Raw genomic sequence first — 21,149 nt, 5'->3', positions numbered from 1 at the left:
ATGCCACTGCACTCCAGCCTGGGCAACAGAACAAGACTCCGTCTCAAAAAAAAGTAGAGATTAGAGATGTTAAATGTGTCCAGATTCACATAGTTAAGCTTAGAAGTGGCAACATTATCATTTAAAAACCTGTCTCTCTGACAGCAAGCCCTTAACCATTTTTAATTACTGCACTGTAGAACAAGGGGTTGGCATTCTTTAGAGAATATGTCTGTATAGAATTCCAATTTTTCATCCTTTTCCTCTCCAACTTACCTCAGGAACCAGCTTGAGTTAGAACTAAAACAGGAAAAAGAAAGAAGATTACAAAACGACAGGAGCATCCCAGGAAGGGGTTCCCAGAAGCCAGAATCCAAGATGGTAATATTTGCTATTCCCTTGTTCTTTTACTTAATTTCAGTTTAAATTTTAGAGGCTACCTTGATAGGCCTGTCAGATTTCCTTTACAGATCACATAGTTAGTGACTGTGTCCTTAAGTATGTGGATAGCAACCAGTAATTGTGTGAACAGATGAAAGCTTGATTCTGGGTCTCCCTCTAGGATACTTTCTCTAAGTTGATTTCATTTGGAAAGGGGGATTTTAATAATCACAGTGACCCTGTTTCCCTTTTAATAATTTTTTAAGTAAGATTATTTTGATGTCTTAACAAAAATATATGTTTCTTGGATTTCTGCTAAATAATAATTTTAATGAAATAGTATAATAATCCCTCTCCAACCCTGAATTCCCCTTTAACAGAATTTTCCACAATGTGGATTTGCTTCTGTATATCTTTTTCAAATCATGAGGATTTCACTTTGAGTATCCTTAAGGAACTAAACTTCTCATGGGAATAATTAGAGCGGGAACTAGGCTTGAGGAAGGGAAGGTAATATAGAATAAAGAGCAAAAGTAGAAATTTCTACATAATAATCTTAGAAGGAGATTAGTGGTGAAGGAGCTAAAATTGGATAAAATCATCTCTGGGGCCCAGGAAATAATGAAATCAGAAAAACTTGAAATAACTTTTTCTGTGACAGACAAACAGTGAAAAAATTGCCTCCTGTATATACTTTATTATTCAAGGGGACTTCAAAAGATCTTGGGAAGTGGAATTAAAAGGTAAAAATATATAAACTTTATTTCTCAACCTAAGTTCCATCAAGGTCAAGAGACTTTTGTAAGTGATGATACCAGTCATGTAGGCCATCCCTGAAGAACTGAGTCTCCTGGGAATTGAACCATATCAATACAATCTTTTCACATTATTAACTGAAGAACAATTGGTGCCCTTTAATGATATTTTAAGATTAGGAAACAGAAATCAGAAGAGCCAACTCAGGACTGTAAAGTGGATGCCTAATGATTTCCCATCGTAACTCTCACAGAAGTGCCCTTGTTTGACGAGAGGAATGAGTTAGGAGCATATTTCTGGTGGGATGGGACTCTCTGTTGAAGCTTTCCTGGGCATTTTTATGCTAAAGCGTTGGCTAACTTTCTCGAAACAGACTCACAAGTATTAGCCGAGTGTGGTGGCATGTGCCTGTAGTCTCTAGTCCCAGCTACTTGGGAGGTTGAGGCACGAGAATCACTTGAACCTGGGAGGTGGAGGTTGCAGTGAGCCAAGATCACACCACTGCACTCCAGCCTGGGTGACAGAGCAAGACTCTGTCTCAAAAAATAAAAAAAAAATTAAAAACACTCTCACAATAAGCAGATGTTGGCATTCTCTGGCCTTCCAGAAAGTCAACAAGCAAAGTGCCTTCAGCATCCCTAAAAACTGTTGCCATGACCTTTGCTCTTGACCTGTCTGCTTTTGCTTTTATTGCACCACTTCCACCTCTTCATAGCCATTGCTTTGATTGTGCTTTATCTTCAGGATTGTACTATGAAGTTGTTACATCTCCTGTTATAATTTCTCAAACAAATGCTTCAGGTTCTTGATCCCACTTGTTTATAATTTCCATTGAAAGCTGTACTTTTGTCTGCAGCTGATATGGGCACAACAGATTTGGCACCCATCAAGTAGAAAGTTTACTCGACTTTAATTTTTCAGCCAGATTGTATAAGCTGAACCAATTGAGATATCTGTGGTATTGGCTGTTGTTTCTACTGTTAATCGTTGTTCCTCTTTAATTAGAGCATGAATGAGATCCTCACAAATTGATGTGGATAGGCTGCTACTGCAGACTTCATCTTCAACACCATCTGGCCCCTTCTTAAAATGAGTTATCCTTTTGTAAACTGCTGATTTCTTTGGGGCATTGTCCCCAAAAGCTTTTTGTAAAGCATCAATAATTTCACAATTCTTCCATCAATGCTTCACCATCAATTTGATGTTTGTTCTTGCTTCAATTTTAGCAGAATTCATGTTACTCTGATAGGGACTCTTCCTTTTTTCTTTTTCTTTCTTTCTTTTTTTTTTTTTTTTTTTAAGACAGAGTCTCACTCTCACCTAGAACGGAGTACAGTAGCATGATCGTGCCTCACTGCAGCCTCGATTTCCCAGGTTCAAGTGATACTTTTACCTCAGCCTCCCGAGCAGCTGGGACTATAGGCACACACCACAACACTCAGCTAATTTTTGTATTTTTTTGGTAGAGTCGGGGTCTTGCCATGTTGTCCAGGCTGGTCTTGAACTCCTGGGCTCAAGCCATATGCCCACCTCAGCCTCCCAAAGTGCTAGGATGACAGGCACGAGCCACCATGCCCAGCCTGGGGTTCTTTTCAAACTGATGTCTTATCCTTTTTAGTGACTCAAACCAAATCCTGGTCAGATATATTAAAATAAGTTAGTACAAGTTTATTTTGCTGCAAAAACTTTTTGAAGTCCATGCACAGTCTTTTTGTAATACGCATTTTCCATGAACTTTTTGAATACCTCTAGTATACAACAAAGCAGGAAGAGTTCGTAAACTATTTAAAATTTCTAGAGAGTGAGCTGCTAATTTACTGGCAAATAGAAAACGATGGTATGTGGATATTTATTAAATAGTACCACTACTAATAATTCAAAGTGTACAAAGAACCACTCTAGGCCAGGCACGGTGGCTCACACCTGTAATCCCAGCACTTTGGGAGGCCGATGTGGGCAGCTCACGAGGTCAGGAGTTCAAGACCAGCCTGGCCAACATGGTGAAACCCCGTCTCTACTAAAAATACAAAAATTAGCTAGGCATGGTGGTGGGCTCCTGTAATCCCAGCTACTAGGGAGGCTGAGGCAGGAGAATTAGTTGAACCTGGGAGGCAGAGGGTGCAGTGAGCCAAGACCGTGCCATTGCACTCCAGCCTGGGCGACAGAGCAAGACTCCACCTCAAAAATAAATAAATAAATATAATTAAAATAACCACTGTCTGTAGCATGCTATCTTTATTATTTTAATTTAGTGAACATAAAATCTAAAAGGTTTATAAGAGTTTACTTAAAATCTTGACCTATCTCACCCTATTTTTCCAGTGAGGTTTTAAGTTTTTCAATCTCCAGTTGTTACTTGCAGTGGCATTTCCAGGAGGATAAGTATTGACCTCTCTTCCTTGATACTTGAGTGGTGTTAAGAACACACGTTTCAGCTGGGTGGCTCACACCTGTAATCCTAGCACTTTGGGAGGCCGTTGGCATGAAGATTGCTTGATCCCAGGAGTAAGAGACTAGCCTGGGCAACATAGGGAGACCTCATCTCTACAAAAAAAATTTAAAAATTATCTGGGTGTGGTGGCTCGTGCCTATAGTCCTAGCTGCTCAGGAGGCTGAGGTGGGAGGATCACTTGATCCCAGGAGGTCGAGGCTGCAGTGAGCTGTGATCATGCCACTGCACTCTAGCCTGGGCAATAGCATGAGACCTTGTCTCAAAAAACAAACAAAAAGAAGACACATTCCACTTTTGGATGCACATGGGCAACAGTTGAAGGCAAGCAGCAGTGGGTGTGTGTACCACAGAAAAAAATGTAGCCCTGAAAACTGCTCAGCACCTGGCCAGGCTCTGTGGCTTACGCCTGTAATCCCAGCACTTTGTGAGGCCAAGGTGGGTGGATTGCCTGAGCTCAGGAGTTTAAGACCAGCCTGGGCAACATGGTGAAACCCCATCTCTACTTCGGGCCTGGCGGCGTGTACCTGTAATCCCAGCTACTCCTGATGCTGAGGCCAGAGAATCGCTTGAAACCAGGAGGAAGAGGTTGCAGTGAGCCAAGATCACACCACAGCACTCCAGCCTGGGTGCCAGAGTGAGACTCCGTCTCCAAAACAAACAAAATTTGCCCAGGCAGAGCTTAAGAGTATTGGTAGAAAAACAGTCTGAGGCTGGGCGCAGTGGCTCACGCCTGTAATCCCAGCACTTTGGGAGGCCGAGGCGGGCGGACTACCTGGGTTGGGAGTTCAAGACCATCCTGGCCAACATGGTGAAACCCTGTCTCTACTAAAATACAAAAATTAGCCAGGTGTGGTGGTGGGCGCCTATAATCCCAGCTACTCAGGTGCTGAGGCAGGAGAATCGCGTGAGCCGAGATCACGCCACTGCACTCCAGCCTGGGTGACAGAGCAAGACTCCATCTCAAAAAGAAAGAAAGAAAGAAAGAAATGCAGTTTGAAACTTTACATCTGTCCTGCCAAGTAGAAAACTCCTTGAGTTGAACAGGCTATAGAGATAGTGGCATTGGGTGGTTCACACCTGTAATCCCAACACTTTGTGAGGCCAAGACGGATGGATCACTTGAGGTCAGGACTTTGAGACCAGCCTGGCCAACATGGTGAAACCCCGTCTCTACTAAAAATACAAAAATTAGCTGGGCATGGTGGCGCCTGCCTGTAATCCCAGCTACTCAGGAGGCTGTGGCACAAGAATCACTTGAACCCGGGCGGATCACTTGAGGTAAAGAGTTCGAGACCAGCCTGGCCAACATGGTGAAACCTCGTCTTTACTAAAAATACAAAAATTAGCAAGGCATGGTGGTGCACACCTATAATCCCAGCTACTCAGGAGGCTGAGGCACAAGAATCACTTGAACCTGGGAGGCAGAGGTTGCAGTGAGATGAGATGGCACCACTGTACTCCAGCCTGGGTGACAAGAGCGAGACCCTGTCTCGGAAAAAAAAAAAAAAAGTTGTGGCCCTGGGGCATCAATTTGATTGAACATCCAGAGGATTATAGTCTGATGGATATGGCCATCCTTGGTTTTACCAGTTTTTCAGAGCTCAGTCTGGGGGGGGGAAAATTATACTTCCTCTAAGAAGTAACTGATATCTTGAGCCAACTTTGCAAATAAATAGAATACATTCTGAATTTTATTTGAATCTCAAGAATTAAAATATCTACTTTGAAAATCATTTGTCACAAACTATCAGAATAGTTAAGAAACTACTTAGAGCAAAGAATGAGGAAACATAGCTTGAAAGTTAGATCCCTTCCCTGATTAAAAAAAAAATAAGTTACTTAGCTTTATACCCAAACTAAGGCATTGCAGAAGAAAATATGTGCAATATCATCATTGTTTAGCATTCTGAATAATAAATAAATTGGGCTGTTTTCTTTTGGCAGGATGGGAAGCACAAAATGCAAGAGGAAAATGTTAAACTAAAAAAGCCCCTGGAAGAAAGCCACAGGTGTTTGTTAATCAAGTATTAACTAAGATGTAAAGTTATTCTGGGGTGGTGGGAAGGGGGGAGTTTTTTATATACATTGGCATTGACACCGACCAGACACTGACTTCTAATATTAATATGCCAGGAAGACATTCGAAGTGGAAGTTAGTAAATAATAAACCATATAACATGTATGAAACCAGACCCATTAGGCCATTTCAGAGGAAAGGATGATCAGGCTGTCCTCTCTCTCTTCCCTGATTAATTCCCAAGCTCAAATGATCACTTAAGAGGTTATTTCCCACCTTTACTGAATTGGTTTCCTAGGAGAATAAAGTATAAGTCATACATAGCATTTCTTAGCTTCTTAAATATATTTGAGTATGACTTGTTTCTACCTATGTGCTGAATTTCAAATAAGTGGCTGGGCGCAGTGGCTCACGCCCATAATCCCAGCACTTTGGGAGGCCGAGACAGGTAGATCACCTGAGATCAGAAGTTCGAGACCAGCCTGGCCAACATGGTGAAACCCCGTCTCTACTAAAGATACAAAATTAGTCGGGTCTGGTGGTACCTGCCTGTAATCCCAACTACTTGGGAGGCCGAGGCAGGAGAATTACTTGAACCCAGGAGGCAGAGGTTGCAGTGAGTCAAGATAGCGCCACTGCACTCCAGCCTGGGCAATAGAGTGAGACTCCGTCTCAAAAAAATAAATAAATAAATAAATAAGTACTCTGATTTCTCTTATCTCTCATCTCTCATTTTTTCTTTCTCTTGAGAATCTCAAACAGCTTAACTCTATTCCTTTTTCCTAACTCTATCTGATTTGCTCACGATGAAGGGCATAGGATAGTTTCAAGGAAGCTGACTTTTTGTAGCTATTTTACCAGGTTAGAAATATAATTAAATATTACATATTACCACTGCATTAAAAAGTGAAGGAGGTCCAGTTATATGACATTCTGGAAAAGACAAAACTATGGAGACAAAAAAAAATCAGTGGTTGCCAGTGGTAAGGGAAGGGAGGAATGAACAGGTGGAGCACAGAGGATATTTAGGGCAGTGGACTACTCTGTATGATACTATGATGGTGGATACATGTCATTGTGCCTTTGACCACACCATAGACTATAGACACCACCAAGAGTGAACCTTAATATGAACTGTAGACTCTGGGTGATGATGATGTGTCAGTGTAGGTTCATCAGTTGTAACAAATGTACCACTCTGGTGCAGCATGTTGATAAAGAGGCCGGGGATGGGGCAGGAGGCATGTGGGAAGTCTCTGTACCTTCTACTCAATTTGGCTGTGAACCTAACTGCTCTAAACATAAAGGTCTACTTTAAAAGGTGGAGGAAGCAGTTAGTGATGAGGAATGATACCATAGTGGGGTTTTGAGAGAACTATACAGCTATCCCTAGCCAGGCTTTGTCACCTTAAGAATGAGGTAGTGGCCAGGCACGGTGGCTCATGTCTGTAACCCCAGCACTTTGGGAGGCCAAGGTGGGCGGATCACGAGGTCAGGAGATCAAGACCATCCTGGCTAACATGGTGAAACCCCGTCTCTGCTAAAAATACAAAAAATTAGCTGGGCGTGGTGGGGGGGCGCCTGTAGTCCCAGCTACTTGGGAGGCTGAGACAGGAGAATGGTGTGAACCCGAGAGGTGGAACTTGCAGTGAGACGAGGTCACACCACTGCAGTCCAGCCTGGGCAATGAGCAAGACTCCATCTCAAAAAAAAAAAAAAAGAATGAAGTAGTATGTCATCTGGAGCAAAAGTAGCTGCTGGAGAAGAGAAATTACACAGTCCAGTATGCAGGTGCTTGGCCTAAATGCCCATTTCTTGCCTTAAACGCCAGAATGATTCCAAAGTCTTTAATTTTGCTCCCAAAGAGCATCGTTTGATCCAGAGCTAACCTTAAACTGTCACCCATCTCACATTACAGATTGGCGTAAGCAAAGAGAAGGGAACTAGAAGGGCCATAAAATTAACCTGGGCTTCCAGGTGTCTTTCAGGGTCAGCCTAGTTCCAAACTAACATCAAGTCATTTACTTGAGCAATCAGGAGTGTCTATTAAATGCCAACTTCTGATTTAGGTCCTTTTTTTTTTTTTTTTTTTTTTTGAGACGGAGTCTCGCTCTGTGGCCCAGGCTGGAGTGCAGTGGCCAGATCTCAGCTCACTGCAAGCTCCGCCTCCCGGGTTCATGCCATTCTCCTGCCTCAGCCTCCCGAGTAAGTGGGACTACAGGTGCCCGCCACCTCACCCGGCTAGTTTTTTGTATTTTTTTTAGTAGAGACGGAGTTTCACCGTGTTAGCCAGGATGGTCTCGATCTCCTGACCTTGTGATCCACCCGTCTCGGCCTCCCAAAGTGCTGGGATTACAGGCTTGAGCCACTGCGCCCGGCAAGGTCCTGAGAATATAGAATAGTGCTTCCTTTTATCTGAATTGTGCTCTGCAACTTAGAATTTGTTTTACATTCATTATCTCCTTATGATTTAATATTCCTTACAAAAGTGTCTAATGCAACTTTACAGATGAGAAAACTGAGAAGCACAGAGAGGCTGAGTGACTTATCCAAGTTGCTTCTGTTTATCATGTCTACTGTTTTTAAGCACTACCTATTAGCAACTTCCAGGATTTATTCTGGTCATAGCTGCTATCGTTAGACATACCAGGCTTCCTGGGATTATGATGGCAAGGAACATCAGAAAATCTGGTCACCCCATGGTGTATGTCTGGTGGTCACACTACTACCCAAGTGAAAAGAATAGGAACCATTGCAATCTGTAGTGCGTTTTCCCTGTAACCGAGAGCGGGCTTTGCTTCGCCTCTCATTTAGGCTCTAGTCCATGCTGGGAACATCAGAGTTAGCTCAGCTCAGTCTCATGAAGAAATATTTCAACCTGAATGGGTTTTCTGGTGACAGTCTCATTCATTTCCCCTTCTTGGATTAATTTGCTAAAGCTCACATCTTAATATTTGGGACTAATATGTAACGTGATAATGGATAATGTATAGATTTCCATAATATCAAATAGAAAAAAAGCTACTAAAATATATGGCCACTGAACCATTGGAGTTTTACACATTGGGAAACATAAAGGCTAACTATTTTGATAGCAAAAAGGAATGTAAAATATAACTTCATCTGTTTTTAAATGGGAACCCTAATATAATAAGTCAAGGGTCAGATTCTAGTGACTCATTTTAAGAAGCAAAATTTCCTCTCCTTGGAGGTCAAAATTAATAATTATGTTGTTCTTAGTAATATAAAAGACCTACAGTATTCCTTGTTTGAAAAAATGTTTGTATTCTGAGCTTTTAATTGAAGTGATAGAAATGGAAATATAAAGTTCCTATTTGTCACGATTTTTTACTTCTCCATTGTAGGCTGCAACCCCACCCTACGGATGAACAGGTAACACAGCCTCCTGTTTCAAAACATCTTGTATAAATGATGAAGTTGGTTGAACCGTGCCTAGCCAGCAAATAAGGTAGCATGGGCAGAAGATGCGTGAATACAGTGTACCATCCTTCTAACAATACCCTGAACAAATACGTATTGCCTGAAGCTCGCACAGGAAGTAGCACAGCTTTGAACAGTTTACTAAGTAAACATCAGTTCGCACTTATTTTAAATTATCCCTGACATAAGACCTAGGAGAGTTCACTTTACATCCCTTTCCTCTAGTTTTCTCTTACATAATAAAATGGAGAGAAAAAAGATGCTTTGATCACTTAGAAATAAGCTAACATAAATGATTATAAAACACTTTGTGAATCTAATAGTTTATGACAAGCCCATGAGAAAGACAGTGAATGCTACTATGTCTGAGTCACCCTGTCATTTACCTCTTAGGTTATAAAATAAAATAAATCCTACTGCTATCCTTTTTTTTTTTTAATTGGAGATAAGGTCTCACTTGTATTGCCCACGCTGGGGTGCAGTAGATGATCTCAGCTCCCTGCAGCCTCGACTTCCCAAGCTTAGGCAGACCTCCCCCTTCTGCCTCCCGAGTAGCTAGGACTACAGAGATAAGGTTTCATCATGTTGCCCAGGCTGGGCTCAAATGATCTTCCCACCCTGGCTTCCCAAAGTGCTAGGATTGCAGGTGTGAGCCTCCATGCCCAATGCTTGCCATTCTTTTTTTTCTTTTCTTTTCTTTTCTTTTCTTTTTTTTTTTGAGACAAAGTTTCACTCTGTCACCCAGGGTGGAGTGTTGTGGCACAATCTCAGCTCACTGCAGTCTCTGCCTCCCAGGTTCAAGTGATTCCCCTGCCTCAGCCTCCTGAGTAGCTGGGATTACATGTGCCCATCACCATGTCCAGTTTTGCTTTTTTTGTATTTTTAGTAGAGATGGAGTTTCGCCATGTTGGCCAGGCTGGTCTTGAACTCCTGACCGTGTGATCCACCCACCTTGGCCTCCCAAAGTGCTGGGATTACAGGTGTGAGCCAGCAGGCCCAGCCTCCAGTGCTTTCCATTCTTGATGGTAGAGTGAAGCAAGAGGAATGGGTGTTAAAACTTTTTACTCTATACTTGCATGTGTTCGAATTTTCTTTTTAGAAATAAAATCATGTTATTATAAAAACCAGGAGCTGGAAGCATAATGATAGGATTCTCCGAGTGGTATTATGGGGGTAGGACTACCTATTTGTAATTGGTTTGTTTAGTTTCCAGATAGTCTATAGTGTGGTTATATTAATATTGTAAGTAAAAAATGTGTATTCTGAAAGTACTAATATTTCTGGCACTAAGAAAAACTAACCAGCTCACTGTGTGGTTTAGGATCAGCTGCTGCTCTCTGAAAGGCCACAGGTGTGTCAGCTATGCCAGGAAGATGGCAGCCTAACAAAGGTAACTGGTGAGAAATGGACAGGTTTTTCATAGGAATGTCTACAGCACCCCCCAGTCCCTCCCCAGGAGTAACAGGGACTTTGCTGCGTGGAGTACAGAGTGCATGCTCACAGTACTAGGTTATAAAATAAAATAAATCCTACTGCTAGGGGTGGGGTGAAAAGCAAAAGGGGCAAGCATTTACTGGGTACCTGTTCTTTTTTCAGTCATAATAATTCATGTCAGTAAATTCCCATTAAAATAAATAGCAGCCAGGCACGGTGACTCATGCCTGTAATCCCAGCACTTTGGGAGGCTGAGGTAGGTGAGTCACGAGGTCAGAAGTTCAAAACCAGCCTGACCAACATGGTGAAACCCCATCTCTACTAAAAATACCAAAAAAAAAAAAAAAAATTAGCCAGGCATGGTGGCGGGCGCCTGTAATCCCAGCTACTCAGGAGGCTGAGGCAGGAGAATCGCTTGAACCCAGGAGGTGGAGGTTGCAGTGAGCCGAGATCGCGCCATTACACTCCAGCCTGGGCAACAGAGCGAGACTCTGTCTAAAAATAAATAAACAAACAAAAAATTATGTAATTTAAAGCAAATAAGCAGATAGAAATGTATAAGTAAATATTGAGTGCCTGCTGTGTAGAATGTGCTGGAAAAAAAGTAATGAACAAAGTAGACCAAGTCTCTGTTCTTTTCAAGCTTATGTCCTTCATAGCTGTCATTTTATAAATGGAGAACGTTGAACATCTAATGCTAACTATATTTCCCAAAATTAAGTCATAAGTGATGAAGCCCAGCTTCCAACCTAGCTTTAGCTCCAAAGTCCACGGTCCTTTCAGCACTTTATCCTCCTCAGAACAGAATATGAACTCTCCCCGCTAGAACACTTGTTTTCCACCCGATCCTCAAGGGTGTCTGCCTGAGCACCTTCCCAGTTTGTTACCCTAGGGTAGGCAGAGTTAAGGAAGTATTCAGAGAGAACGAGTGCCCTTGATAGCTGGACCTGTGTCTTGTTCACAGAATCCCCCAGCATCTAATATGGTATCCAATCCATAGGAGATGCTCAAGAAAAGTTATATACAAATGAACGTATGAAACACGTGCTTGGAAGAGATACAGGAAACAGGCTCAAATTCTGGATCACAACCTGCATAGCACCATCTGTGATCGTGCCAAATTTTAACAAAAGAAATTATGGTATGACCTAGTCTTAAATTCACAGAGTCAGAGAACAGATGAACTGCCCTTATAGAACTGGAAGTTATAATTATAGAAACATGTTACAAAATAGAAGAAACTGTTCATTCTGGCTTTCCTCTTCTAAGCCATGCAACTTTAACTTCTGTGTGTCAGACAAAAATTCTTCTCAGGCTTTCAAATAAAAGCAACCCCCTACTCCTCTCACCCTCAGGAATATGAATTATTTGGGATGAAGATAGCACTTCATGGGAGAAATTATTCTTCACAGCTTTTTACATAGGACGCTTGGGGCTTTGTGTATACCACCCTATGACAGCCTTACTGCTGACATTGCTATAGTGACTTCTTGCTCTCTCAGTGCTTGACCATTAAAGATGCAAAATGTTTAGGAAAACAAAACAATTTCCTATCAACAAGATGCAGGAAGCTGTGCTCCTGCTGCACTGATAACCCAGCGGATGTGCTTAGAGCACCAGAGATCACAGGAAAGCATTAAGCACATCAGTGTATTAGGAATTATACTTTCAGTTCATACTCAGCACATTTTTTAATCCTAGCCTGTTCACTCGATCCATTGCTCTTTCACTGCCTTATTTGGAGTATGCACAGGTACTTGCAAACTGATTTTAAAACTAACCTACCTCAAAGTGAGTATGGGGAACAGATGTGTGAAGTATATTCTAAATATAAGGATTTTTATCTTACCTGTTTTTATTTTTAACTCTACGGCACTGCTTCTTTTCATTTAAATCTAAAAACTAGACTGTGAACTTTTTTGTAGATTGGGCCTGTGTTCAGATACTATCTGGCACATAGTAAACATCCAGTCATTGTTTGATTAGGCATTGAGCATTTGCCACATTTGGCTTTTTATATCCCGTGAATCCTTATGCCTTACACCTCCTCTATTCCGCCTAACCTCCTCTTCTCCTCATAGAATGTGTGTAAGAACTGCAGAGGAACCTTCTGTGATGCCTGTTCAACAAATGAACTGCCTCTTCCTTCAAGTATCAAGCCTGAGCGAGTTTGCAATCCCTGTCACAAGCATCTGATGAAGCAATATTCCACCAGCCCATCATAAGACTGAAGGCCAAGACCTGGACCAAAACGTTTATGCAGGCTCTTCTGTACCGGTGTTTTAGCTGTCAGGATCTCATAGAGCCCAGTTCTTAAGAGTCAACTAAAGAGTTGATAGGAATTAACTAGGTCCAGGGAGAAAAGGCAGTGGTTACTGGAAATTTTGCTCATTTTCCCTAATGACTGTATGAATAAAAGTGAACTCACTTGAGCCTTTCTCTTCTAAATCTAAACAACCTGACATTGAGGGTTTGCTTTATAGCATATCTTTGGAAGGGCAACTCATTTTTATGATTAGTGATGCTCGGGTGGATGTAATAGGAGAGAGTCCAGGCAGATAAGAATAAAAAGGAAAATGATCATCTCCTTCTGTTACATTTGCAGATTCAAGGGGGAGAGACAGATGCTGAGATCAAAATGACAGATGTTACTTATTTTTCCAGGTGCTGTTAGCATAAACATTGTTTCCTCTTCACCCCTAACTACCTCTTTAAAGTATTTCTACCAAACTGTGAACCCAATCTCAGGGAAAAGAAATTAAAAAGTAATATAAATTCTGAATGTACTGAAAACAATATTGTAATTATTATAATTTCAGGACTAGAATTTTCTGGTCTTTACCTACAAGGGTTTTCATTATCAAAAAAAAGAGTATTTGTTTTTCTACTTAATGACTTCAAAGTAGATAACTGCCCTTTTCAGAATCTCCTTCCACAAAATAAGCCAACTCTTCCCAGTTCCCTCCACCTTCCTCTCCAAGTCATAATGGAAATTGTAAGGAGTTTTAAAAATAGGGTTTAGCTTTTGCAAATAGAAGATATTGATTAAAGCAAAGTCAAATATAGAGTAAAATAAGTTTGTTTTCTTGAGACAGGGTCTTGTTCTGTTGCCCAAGCTGGAGTGCAGTAGTGCAATCACAGCTCACTGAATCCCTGTTCTCATGGGCCTCAAGCAATCCTCCCACCTTAGCCTCCCAAGTAGCTGGGACTGGCTTCCCCCCCCCACCCCCCCCAGTGGGGTCTCATTGGTTGCTCAGCCTGGTTTCAAACTCCTGGGCTTAAGCAGTCCTCCCACCTTTGCTTCCACAGTGCTGAGATTACAGGCATGAGCCACCACACCTGGCCAAGTTTAATTTGTTGATGGCTGAGAACAGTTAGCTCGGAATACTTGTTTGAATAAGGAGTTCCTTATTCTGAGTCATGAATGAGAGGTGATAGATGCTTTCTTGGAAAGGGCAATACAGTCATCCCTTGGTAACCATGGGGGTTTGGTTCCAGGAACCCAACTGGACATCAGAATCCATGGGTGCTCAAGTCCCATTATATAGAATGGGTTATATGGTATTTACATATAACCTACATACATCCTCCTGTGTACTGTAAATCATCTGAGGATTATTTATACCTAATAAAATACCTACACATCACTTCATTTGCATGAATTCAACATAGTGCTGGGTGTTCGGCAAATTCAAGTTTTGCTTTTTTGGAACTTTGTGGAATTTTTGTCTTCTGAATATTTTTGATTGGCAGTTGGTGGAATCCATGGATGCAGCAGAACCCATGGATATGGATGGCTGACTGTACTTACACATCTTTGAGTAACAAACTTTGGGGGAAAAGAGAGAAGTGTATTGAGCAAGAGAAGGCAAGAAACATTATATACTATTTTGATTCTGTTACATGTGTCTATAGATTGTTTCATTCTAATCAAGACCTAAGAAGGTATGATTCTTTCTGTGACTGGTTTAGAATTCTGGGGAGGAAATATCCTGGAACCATGTTTTTTAATAAATTCTGTCTCTTGGAAAGAATTAACAGCTTGGGAAAGAGTTGTTATTCCAAAAGTCAGCCTGTTACTTGGTGAAGCTGCAGTTTAACAGTTCTGGGGAAAAATAAAATCTAATAATTCTAGCCTAGTTTGTTGATTGTCTTTTTTTTACCCTAAATAACATTTCTGTTTTGAGTCTTCACTCTCCTTATTTTTTGACCACCTACATGAGCCAGCCCTCTTCTAAAGGAATGTTGCCCTAAATTAGCAAAAGTTACTTTATAATTAATTTTAAATTAATTGGAAAAGAAATTTGTAACACACAGTATAAGGAAGAATGGTCACTTGAGACTTTACTTAGAATTACACATAAATATTAGCCTTTAAAAAAATTTTTTTAGGCTGGGCATGGTGGCTCACACTTGTAATCCCAGCACTTTGGGAGGTCAAGGCGGGCGGATCACTTGAGGTCAGGAGTTCAAGAGCAACCTGGCCAACGTGGTGAAGCCCTGTCTCAACTAAAATAAATAAACTAAATAAATAAATAAATGCAGAAGTTAGCCAGGCGTGGTGGCGTGCACCTGTAATCCCAGCTACTGGGGAGGCTGAGGCAGGAGAATCGTTTGAACCCGGGAGGCAGAGGTTGCAGTGAGCTGAGATCACGCCACTGCACTTCAGCCTGGGCAACAGAGCAAGATTCCATCTCAAAAAAAAAAAAAAATTTATACAGCATCCCAAGGATCTTTAGTTATTAGTGCAGCCTCCCATAAAAGCAAGGAGACCAAGTCATGAATACCATGACTTAATGGTATGCCTATCTTCCTTTAAAATTGTGCTTTCCATCATTTACAATAGTATAAACTGAACCAAAGAGGCAAAGACTTGTACATTGAAAACTTCAAAATGCTGCCATACAAAATTAAGACATAGAAGTATCACATTTGGCAGGGCGCAGTGGCCCACACCTGTAATCCCAGCACTTTGGGAGGCCAAGAAAAAAAAATGTATATTTTCATGGAGTCAAAGACTTAATATTGTTAAGATGTCAATACTACCCAAAGCAATCTACAAATTCAATAGTTCCTATGAAAATCCCAACACTGCTGCGGAAATAGAAAAATCTATCCTAGAATTCATACAGAATGTCAAGAGACCCCCTCCCCCCCCCCGCCAAATAAAATAATCTTGAAAAAGAACAAAGTTGGAGGTCTTACACTTCCAGATCTCAAAGTTTAACACAAAACTACAGTAACCAACAGTATGGTACTGGCATAAAAATTAGCATATAAACCAATGGAATAGAAAAAGAGCCTAGAAGTAAATCTTTACACATACGGTCAGATGATTTTTGACAAGGGTGCCAAGGCCATTCAGTGGAGAAAATATGGTCTTTTCAACAATGGTGCTGGGAGAATTGGATAGCTACATACCAAAAAACAACAAAAAAGTTGGACCCTTACACCATCTGCAAATATTAACTTAAAATGCATCAAGAACTAGCTCCATCCACTAAGGTTGGAAGAAAAACAGAGCTAGAATTATTAAACTCTTAAAAAGAAGAAAAAGAATTATTGGCCCGGCGTGGTGGTGCACGCCTGTAATCCCAGCGCTTTGGGAGGCTGAGGCAGGTGTATCACCTGAGGTCAGGAGTTGGAGACCAGCCTGGCCAATAGGGTGAAATCCCATCTCTACTAAAAATATGAAAATTAGCCAAGTGTGGTGGTGGGCACCTGTCATCCCAGCTACTCAGGCAGCTGAGGCAGGAGAATTGGGTGAACCTGGGAGGTGGAGGTTGTAGTGAGCTGAGACTGCACTATTGTACTCCAGCCTAAGCGACAGAGCAAGACCCTGTCTCAAAAAGAAAAAAATAAATAAATAAAGGAAAAGCTTCATGACATTGGATTTAGCAGTAATTTATTGGGTATGATCAAAAGCACAGCCAAAAAATGGAAAAATATATTGGACTTCAGCAAAATTAAAAATTTGTGCATCAAGGGACACTATCAGCAGAATGAAAAGGCAACGCAAGGAATGGGAGAAAACATTTGTAAATAAGAAATCCTGCAACAATAAAAAGCCTGAAAAAATGAGCAAAGTACTTGAATAGACACTTCTTGCAAAAAGATGTAGAAATGTCCAGTAAGTTCATGAAAAGCTCCACATCAGTAATCACTGGGGAAGTATACAAATCAAAACCACAAGGAGATACCACTTCATAAACCTATTAAGGTGGCTATTATCAAAAAAGTAGAACAAGTGTTGACAAGGACATAGAGAAACTGGAACTCAGGTACACAGTTGGTGGGAATGTAAAATGGTACAGCAGTATGGTGATTTCTGAAAAAAGAAAAAAAAAATTGCCATATATAATCCAGCAAACCCATTTCTGGGTATACACCCCAAAGAATTCAAAGCAGGAACTACAGATACTTGTACACCTGTGTTTACAGCCCTATTATTCAAAATAGCCAAAAGGTAGAGACAACCCAGGTGTCCATCAATGGATGAATGGGTAAACAAAATTTAGTATATGCATACGATTGAATATCATTCAACTTTAAGAACAAATTCTGACACATGCTACAATATAGATGAACCTTAAGGACATGATAAGTGAAAAAAGCCAGTCATATGTAAGACAAATATTGTATGACTCCAGTTACACTAAGTACCTAGAATAGTCAAAAGCATAAAGAAAGTAAAATGATGGTTCCCAGGGGCTTAAGGAAGAGCAGAATGGGGAGTCAGTGTTTAATAGCTACAGTTTGTGTTGGAAGAAGATGAAAAATTATGGTGACAGATGGTGGTAATGGTTGCACAGCAATGTGAATGCACTTAATGCCGCATAAATGTATGCTTAAAAATGGTTAAAACAGCAGGTTTTATGTATATTTTACTAGTTTTTTTTTATAAAAAAACTGTGCTTCCCAGAAGGATTCAAAAAGTAATTACAATTATGTGTGTATTCTTCAGTTACTACACCTGCATATATCTCTGTTCACTGAGAGGGCCTAGCAGCAGACACGCCAGCAGCAACGGGTACATCCAATGCCCAGATCTTGTTTTCTAATACCGTTCTCCAAGAAAAGGAATCAGGGCTCCCTAGAGAAATGGCTGATTCTCCATCGAGGGTATCTTGTGGTGCCAGAAAGTAAAGAAGTGTTCCACAAACAAGGATGTAGGTATGCGAAAGGGGCACGGGAGCCAACTGATAGAATGCCCAAGGGCCAAAGATGAAACAAATCTCAGCAACAAAGTAAATAATGCAGCTTAGGATTATAACCCAAAGGATAAAGTAAGTACTCATGAGTCCATATTGATATAAATGACCTGATGAAGGAGCAGCAGCATCTCTCCTATACAGAAAAACCCCAAATAATTATGTAGATACCGCCTCCCCTACTTCAAGGAGATGGAGCTTAACTCCCCACCTTTCGAGTATGGATTGTGCTTAGTAACTTGCTTTAAGAGTACAATATGTAAAGAGGAAAAAAAAATTGTACAGTAACCTGGCAAACACTATCTTGGCCAGGTGATCAACATTTGTATTAATATCATGAGTGATAAGCCCTATTAACAACAGGTACCCTTGATGTGATGAAAATGCCCCTTTTTGGTCTTCCTCCTAAGACCAGAAGGAAAACAATCAGAAAACTTCACGGACATTCTACAAAACCAACTAGTACTCCTTAACGCTGTCATGGTCATCAAAACCAAGTCTGAGATCCTTCTGTAGTTCATAAGCATGATGATTGGGCTTTCACACTTCTGTTGTTAGATGTGCCTCCTTCACACCTTGTTATATCAGGACATTACCCATCTGATGTGAAAAAAAAAAGTTGGGAATCTGAAGTCATTAAAAACAAAACTATCTGAGGTGGTTAAATGAATGTCATTGTGGGATCCTGGAATGAAAAGAGTATTTGGAAAAAAACGAAAGATCTGAACTGTGCGATTTAGTTAATAGTAACGTATCAAAGTTGGTTGCTTAGTTGTGACAAATATCCTATAGTAATGCAGGATACTAACAATAGGTATACAGGTGGGTGAGGTGTATACAGGGACTCTGGACTGTTTTTGCAACGTCTCTGTATATCTAAAACTATTCTTTTTTTTTTTTTTTTTTTTGAGATAGAGTATCACTCTGTCGCCCAGGGTGGAGTGCAATGGCGCAATCTCAGCTCACTGCAACCTCTGCCTCCTGGGTTCAAGCAATTTTCCTGCCTCAGCTTCCTTAGTAGCTGGGATTACAGGCACGCACCACCATGCCTGGCTAATTTTTTGTATTTTTAGCAGAGATGGGGTGTCACCATGTTGGTCAGGGTGGTCTCGAACTCCTGACCCCATGATCCACCAGACAGCCTCCCAAAGTGCTGGGATTACAGGCATGAGCCACCACACCCAGTGACCGAAAACTACTCTAAAATAAAGTTTATTAATTAAAAAAATCGTGCTTTCATACTCAAAGTCTAACCCAATAGAACCTGACTGAACTCATCCCTAAATGCAGTTTCAGTTCTTATTTATTTCCAAATAGACACCAAGTTTTGCAAGGTTGATAAGCAGATCGGAACTATGAGAAAGTCTTCGGTTCATTCACTATTTGTAAGTCAAGTTATAAAAACATATAATGAGTGGCCTGGCGCGGTGGCTCAAGCCTGTAATCCCAGCACTTTGGGAGGCCGAGACGGGCGGATCACGAGGTCAGGAGATCGAGACCATCCTGGCTAACACGGTGAAACCCCGTCTCTACTAAAAATACAAAAAAACTAGCCGGGCGAGGTAGTGGGCGCCTGTAGTCCCAGCTACTCCGGAGGCTGAGGCAGGAGAATGGCGTAAACCCGGGAGGCGGAGCTTGCAGTGAGCTGAGATCTGGCCACTGCACTCCAGCCCGGGCGACAGAGCGAGACTCCGCCTAAAAAAAAAAAAAAAAAAAAAAAAAAACCACATATAATGAAACTCTTAAAGGAGATTTAACCATTCTGTGAAAGAAGGCTCTCCATTACAGCCTCATTTCAGTTTTGTTCACCAAAAAATGGGGGCCCTTTTAAAATAATTATATTTCAGTAGTTTAATGGTCCTGTTTTTACAGTAAAACTTCTTTCAAATTAACTTAGCCTAATGTATTACCCAAAATGTTATACCAAGTCAAATCTCAATAATTCTTAGACAATAGCTGGTTTGGGAGCTATCATCGATGACTGAGGTCTCCCATGCTAAGAACAGGTTAATTATTTATTTATTTTTCTGAGATGGAGTCTCGCTCTGTCGCCCAGGCTGGAGTGCAGTGGCACGATCTCGGCTCACTGTAAGCTCCACCTCCCGGGTTCACGTCATTCTCCTGCCTCAGCCTCCGAGTAGCTGGGACTACAGGTGCCCGCCACCACACCGGGCACATTTTTTGTATTTTTAGTAGAGACGGGGTTTCACCGTGTTAGCCAGGATGATCTTGATCTCCTGACCTCGTGATTCACCCGCCTCGGCCTCCCAAAGTGCTGGGATTACAGGCATGAGCCACCACACCCGGCCCAGAACAGGTTAATTTTGATGTTAACACACTACTATGGTATAAAGATTCTTGTAAGCATGTCAGTCGATATACCAAATCAGAAACCACATATCTGACAAGCATAATTTCTACACCTAGAGTAAGTGGCACAAACTTTAGTCAGTGAATTATCTTGAAATGTAAAATTAATTTAAAAATAGAACCAGTAGGCCAGGCACAGTGGCTCACACCTGTAATCCCAGTACTTTGGTAGGCTGAGGCAGGCAGATCACTTGAGGCCAGGAGTTCAAGACCAGTCAATGTAGTGAAACCCCATCTCTACTAAAAGTACAAAAATTGGCTTGGTGTGGTGGTGCATGCCTGTAATCCCAGCTACTCGGGAGGCTGAGGCAGGAGAATCGCTTGAACCCATGAGGCAGAGGTTGCAGTGAGCCAAGATTATTGTACCACTGCACTCCAACCTGGGTGACAGAGTGAGACCCTGTCTTAAAAAAAAAAAAAAAAAAACAAGCAAGTGGTTGTAAGCATCGCTGAGGATATCAGATCCCTAAGACTTAATAATTAAGCATGGTAAAGAAGAGGTAGGTAACTCAGGCTTCCAAAGGGCAAGAGCAAGTAGAGTGAAAAAGTTGTACAAGTCTCCAGAAAGCAGTAATGACTTAGCATTCTGGATGCTGCTTTATGGCACAAAAGTATCATTATGGAGTGTGCTGGTGGAAGGTAAAGTTAAGAAAAGAAAAAGTAAAGTATCATTCACATTCAATTACAACATCTATCACAAATACTACGTTCTTCTAGCATAACATTGCTTGTATTCTGCAATTTATTTTTGTCTTGCTGTCACCCAGGCTGGAGTGCAGTGGTGTGATCCCGGCTCACTGCAACCTCTGCCTCCCTGGTTCAAGCAATTCTCCTGCCTCAGCCTCCCAAGTAGCTGGGATTATAGGCATGCACTACCACACCCAGCTAATTTTTGTATTTTTAGTACAGACAGGGTTTCATCATGTTGGCCAGGCTAGTCTCCGACTCCTGGTCTCAGGTAATTCGCCCACCTCGGCCTCCCAAAGTGCTGAGATTACAGGAGCGAGCCACCGAGCCTGGCCATAACCAGGTATGTTTTCAAATCACAAGTCTTTGAATAAACTTGTTAAGTTTTGCCTGTGGGCTTCAAATTAAGATTCTTAAACTA

The 21,149-nt window shown here is 41.4% G+C and overlaps 1 protein-coding gene and 1 non-coding gene across 4 annotated transcripts in view; both read left to right on the top strand.

The window, feature by feature from the left end:
• RUFY3 (RUN and FYVE domain containing 3) overlaps positions 1-14,599 on the top strand; it is a 110,063-nt gene extending 95,464 nt beyond the window's left edge. For 2 of the 3 annotated variants that reach the window (XM_023190257.3, XM_023190258.3), the window contains exons 14-18: positions 261-360; positions 5,513-5,577; positions 8,951-8,978; positions 10,348-10,416; positions 12,542-12,685. In XM_023190257.3, the coding sequence (XP_023046025.1) occupies positions 261-360; positions 5,513-5,577; positions 8,951-8,978; positions 10,348-10,416; positions 12,542-12,685 (406 nt within the window). Of the gene's footprint in view, positions 1-260; positions 361-5,512; positions 5,578-8,950; positions 8,979-10,347; positions 10,417-12,541 lie in introns of all 3 variants that reach the window. The other variant, XM_023190256.3, reaches the window with a different exon arrangement.
• Positions 14,600-18,175: 3,576 nt separating this feature from the next.
• On the top strand, positions 18,176-18,277 carry LOC111524945. Its single transcript, XR_002725917.1, has one exon. It is a non-coding gene; the product is annotated as a small nucleolar RNA U13 (small nucleolar RNA).
• Positions 18,278-21,149: the final 2,872 nt, after the last annotated feature.

Source organism: Piliocolobus tephrosceles, chromosome 3, assembly GCF_002776525.5.
Source record: "Piliocolobus tephrosceles isolate RC106 chromosome 3, ASM277652v3, whole genome shotgun sequence".
Taxonomy (NCBI): Eukaryota; Metazoa; Chordata; class Mammalia; order Primates; family Cercopithecidae; genus Piliocolobus; species Piliocolobus tephrosceles.
This window is presented reverse-complemented; position numbering and strand designations above follow the sequence as displayed.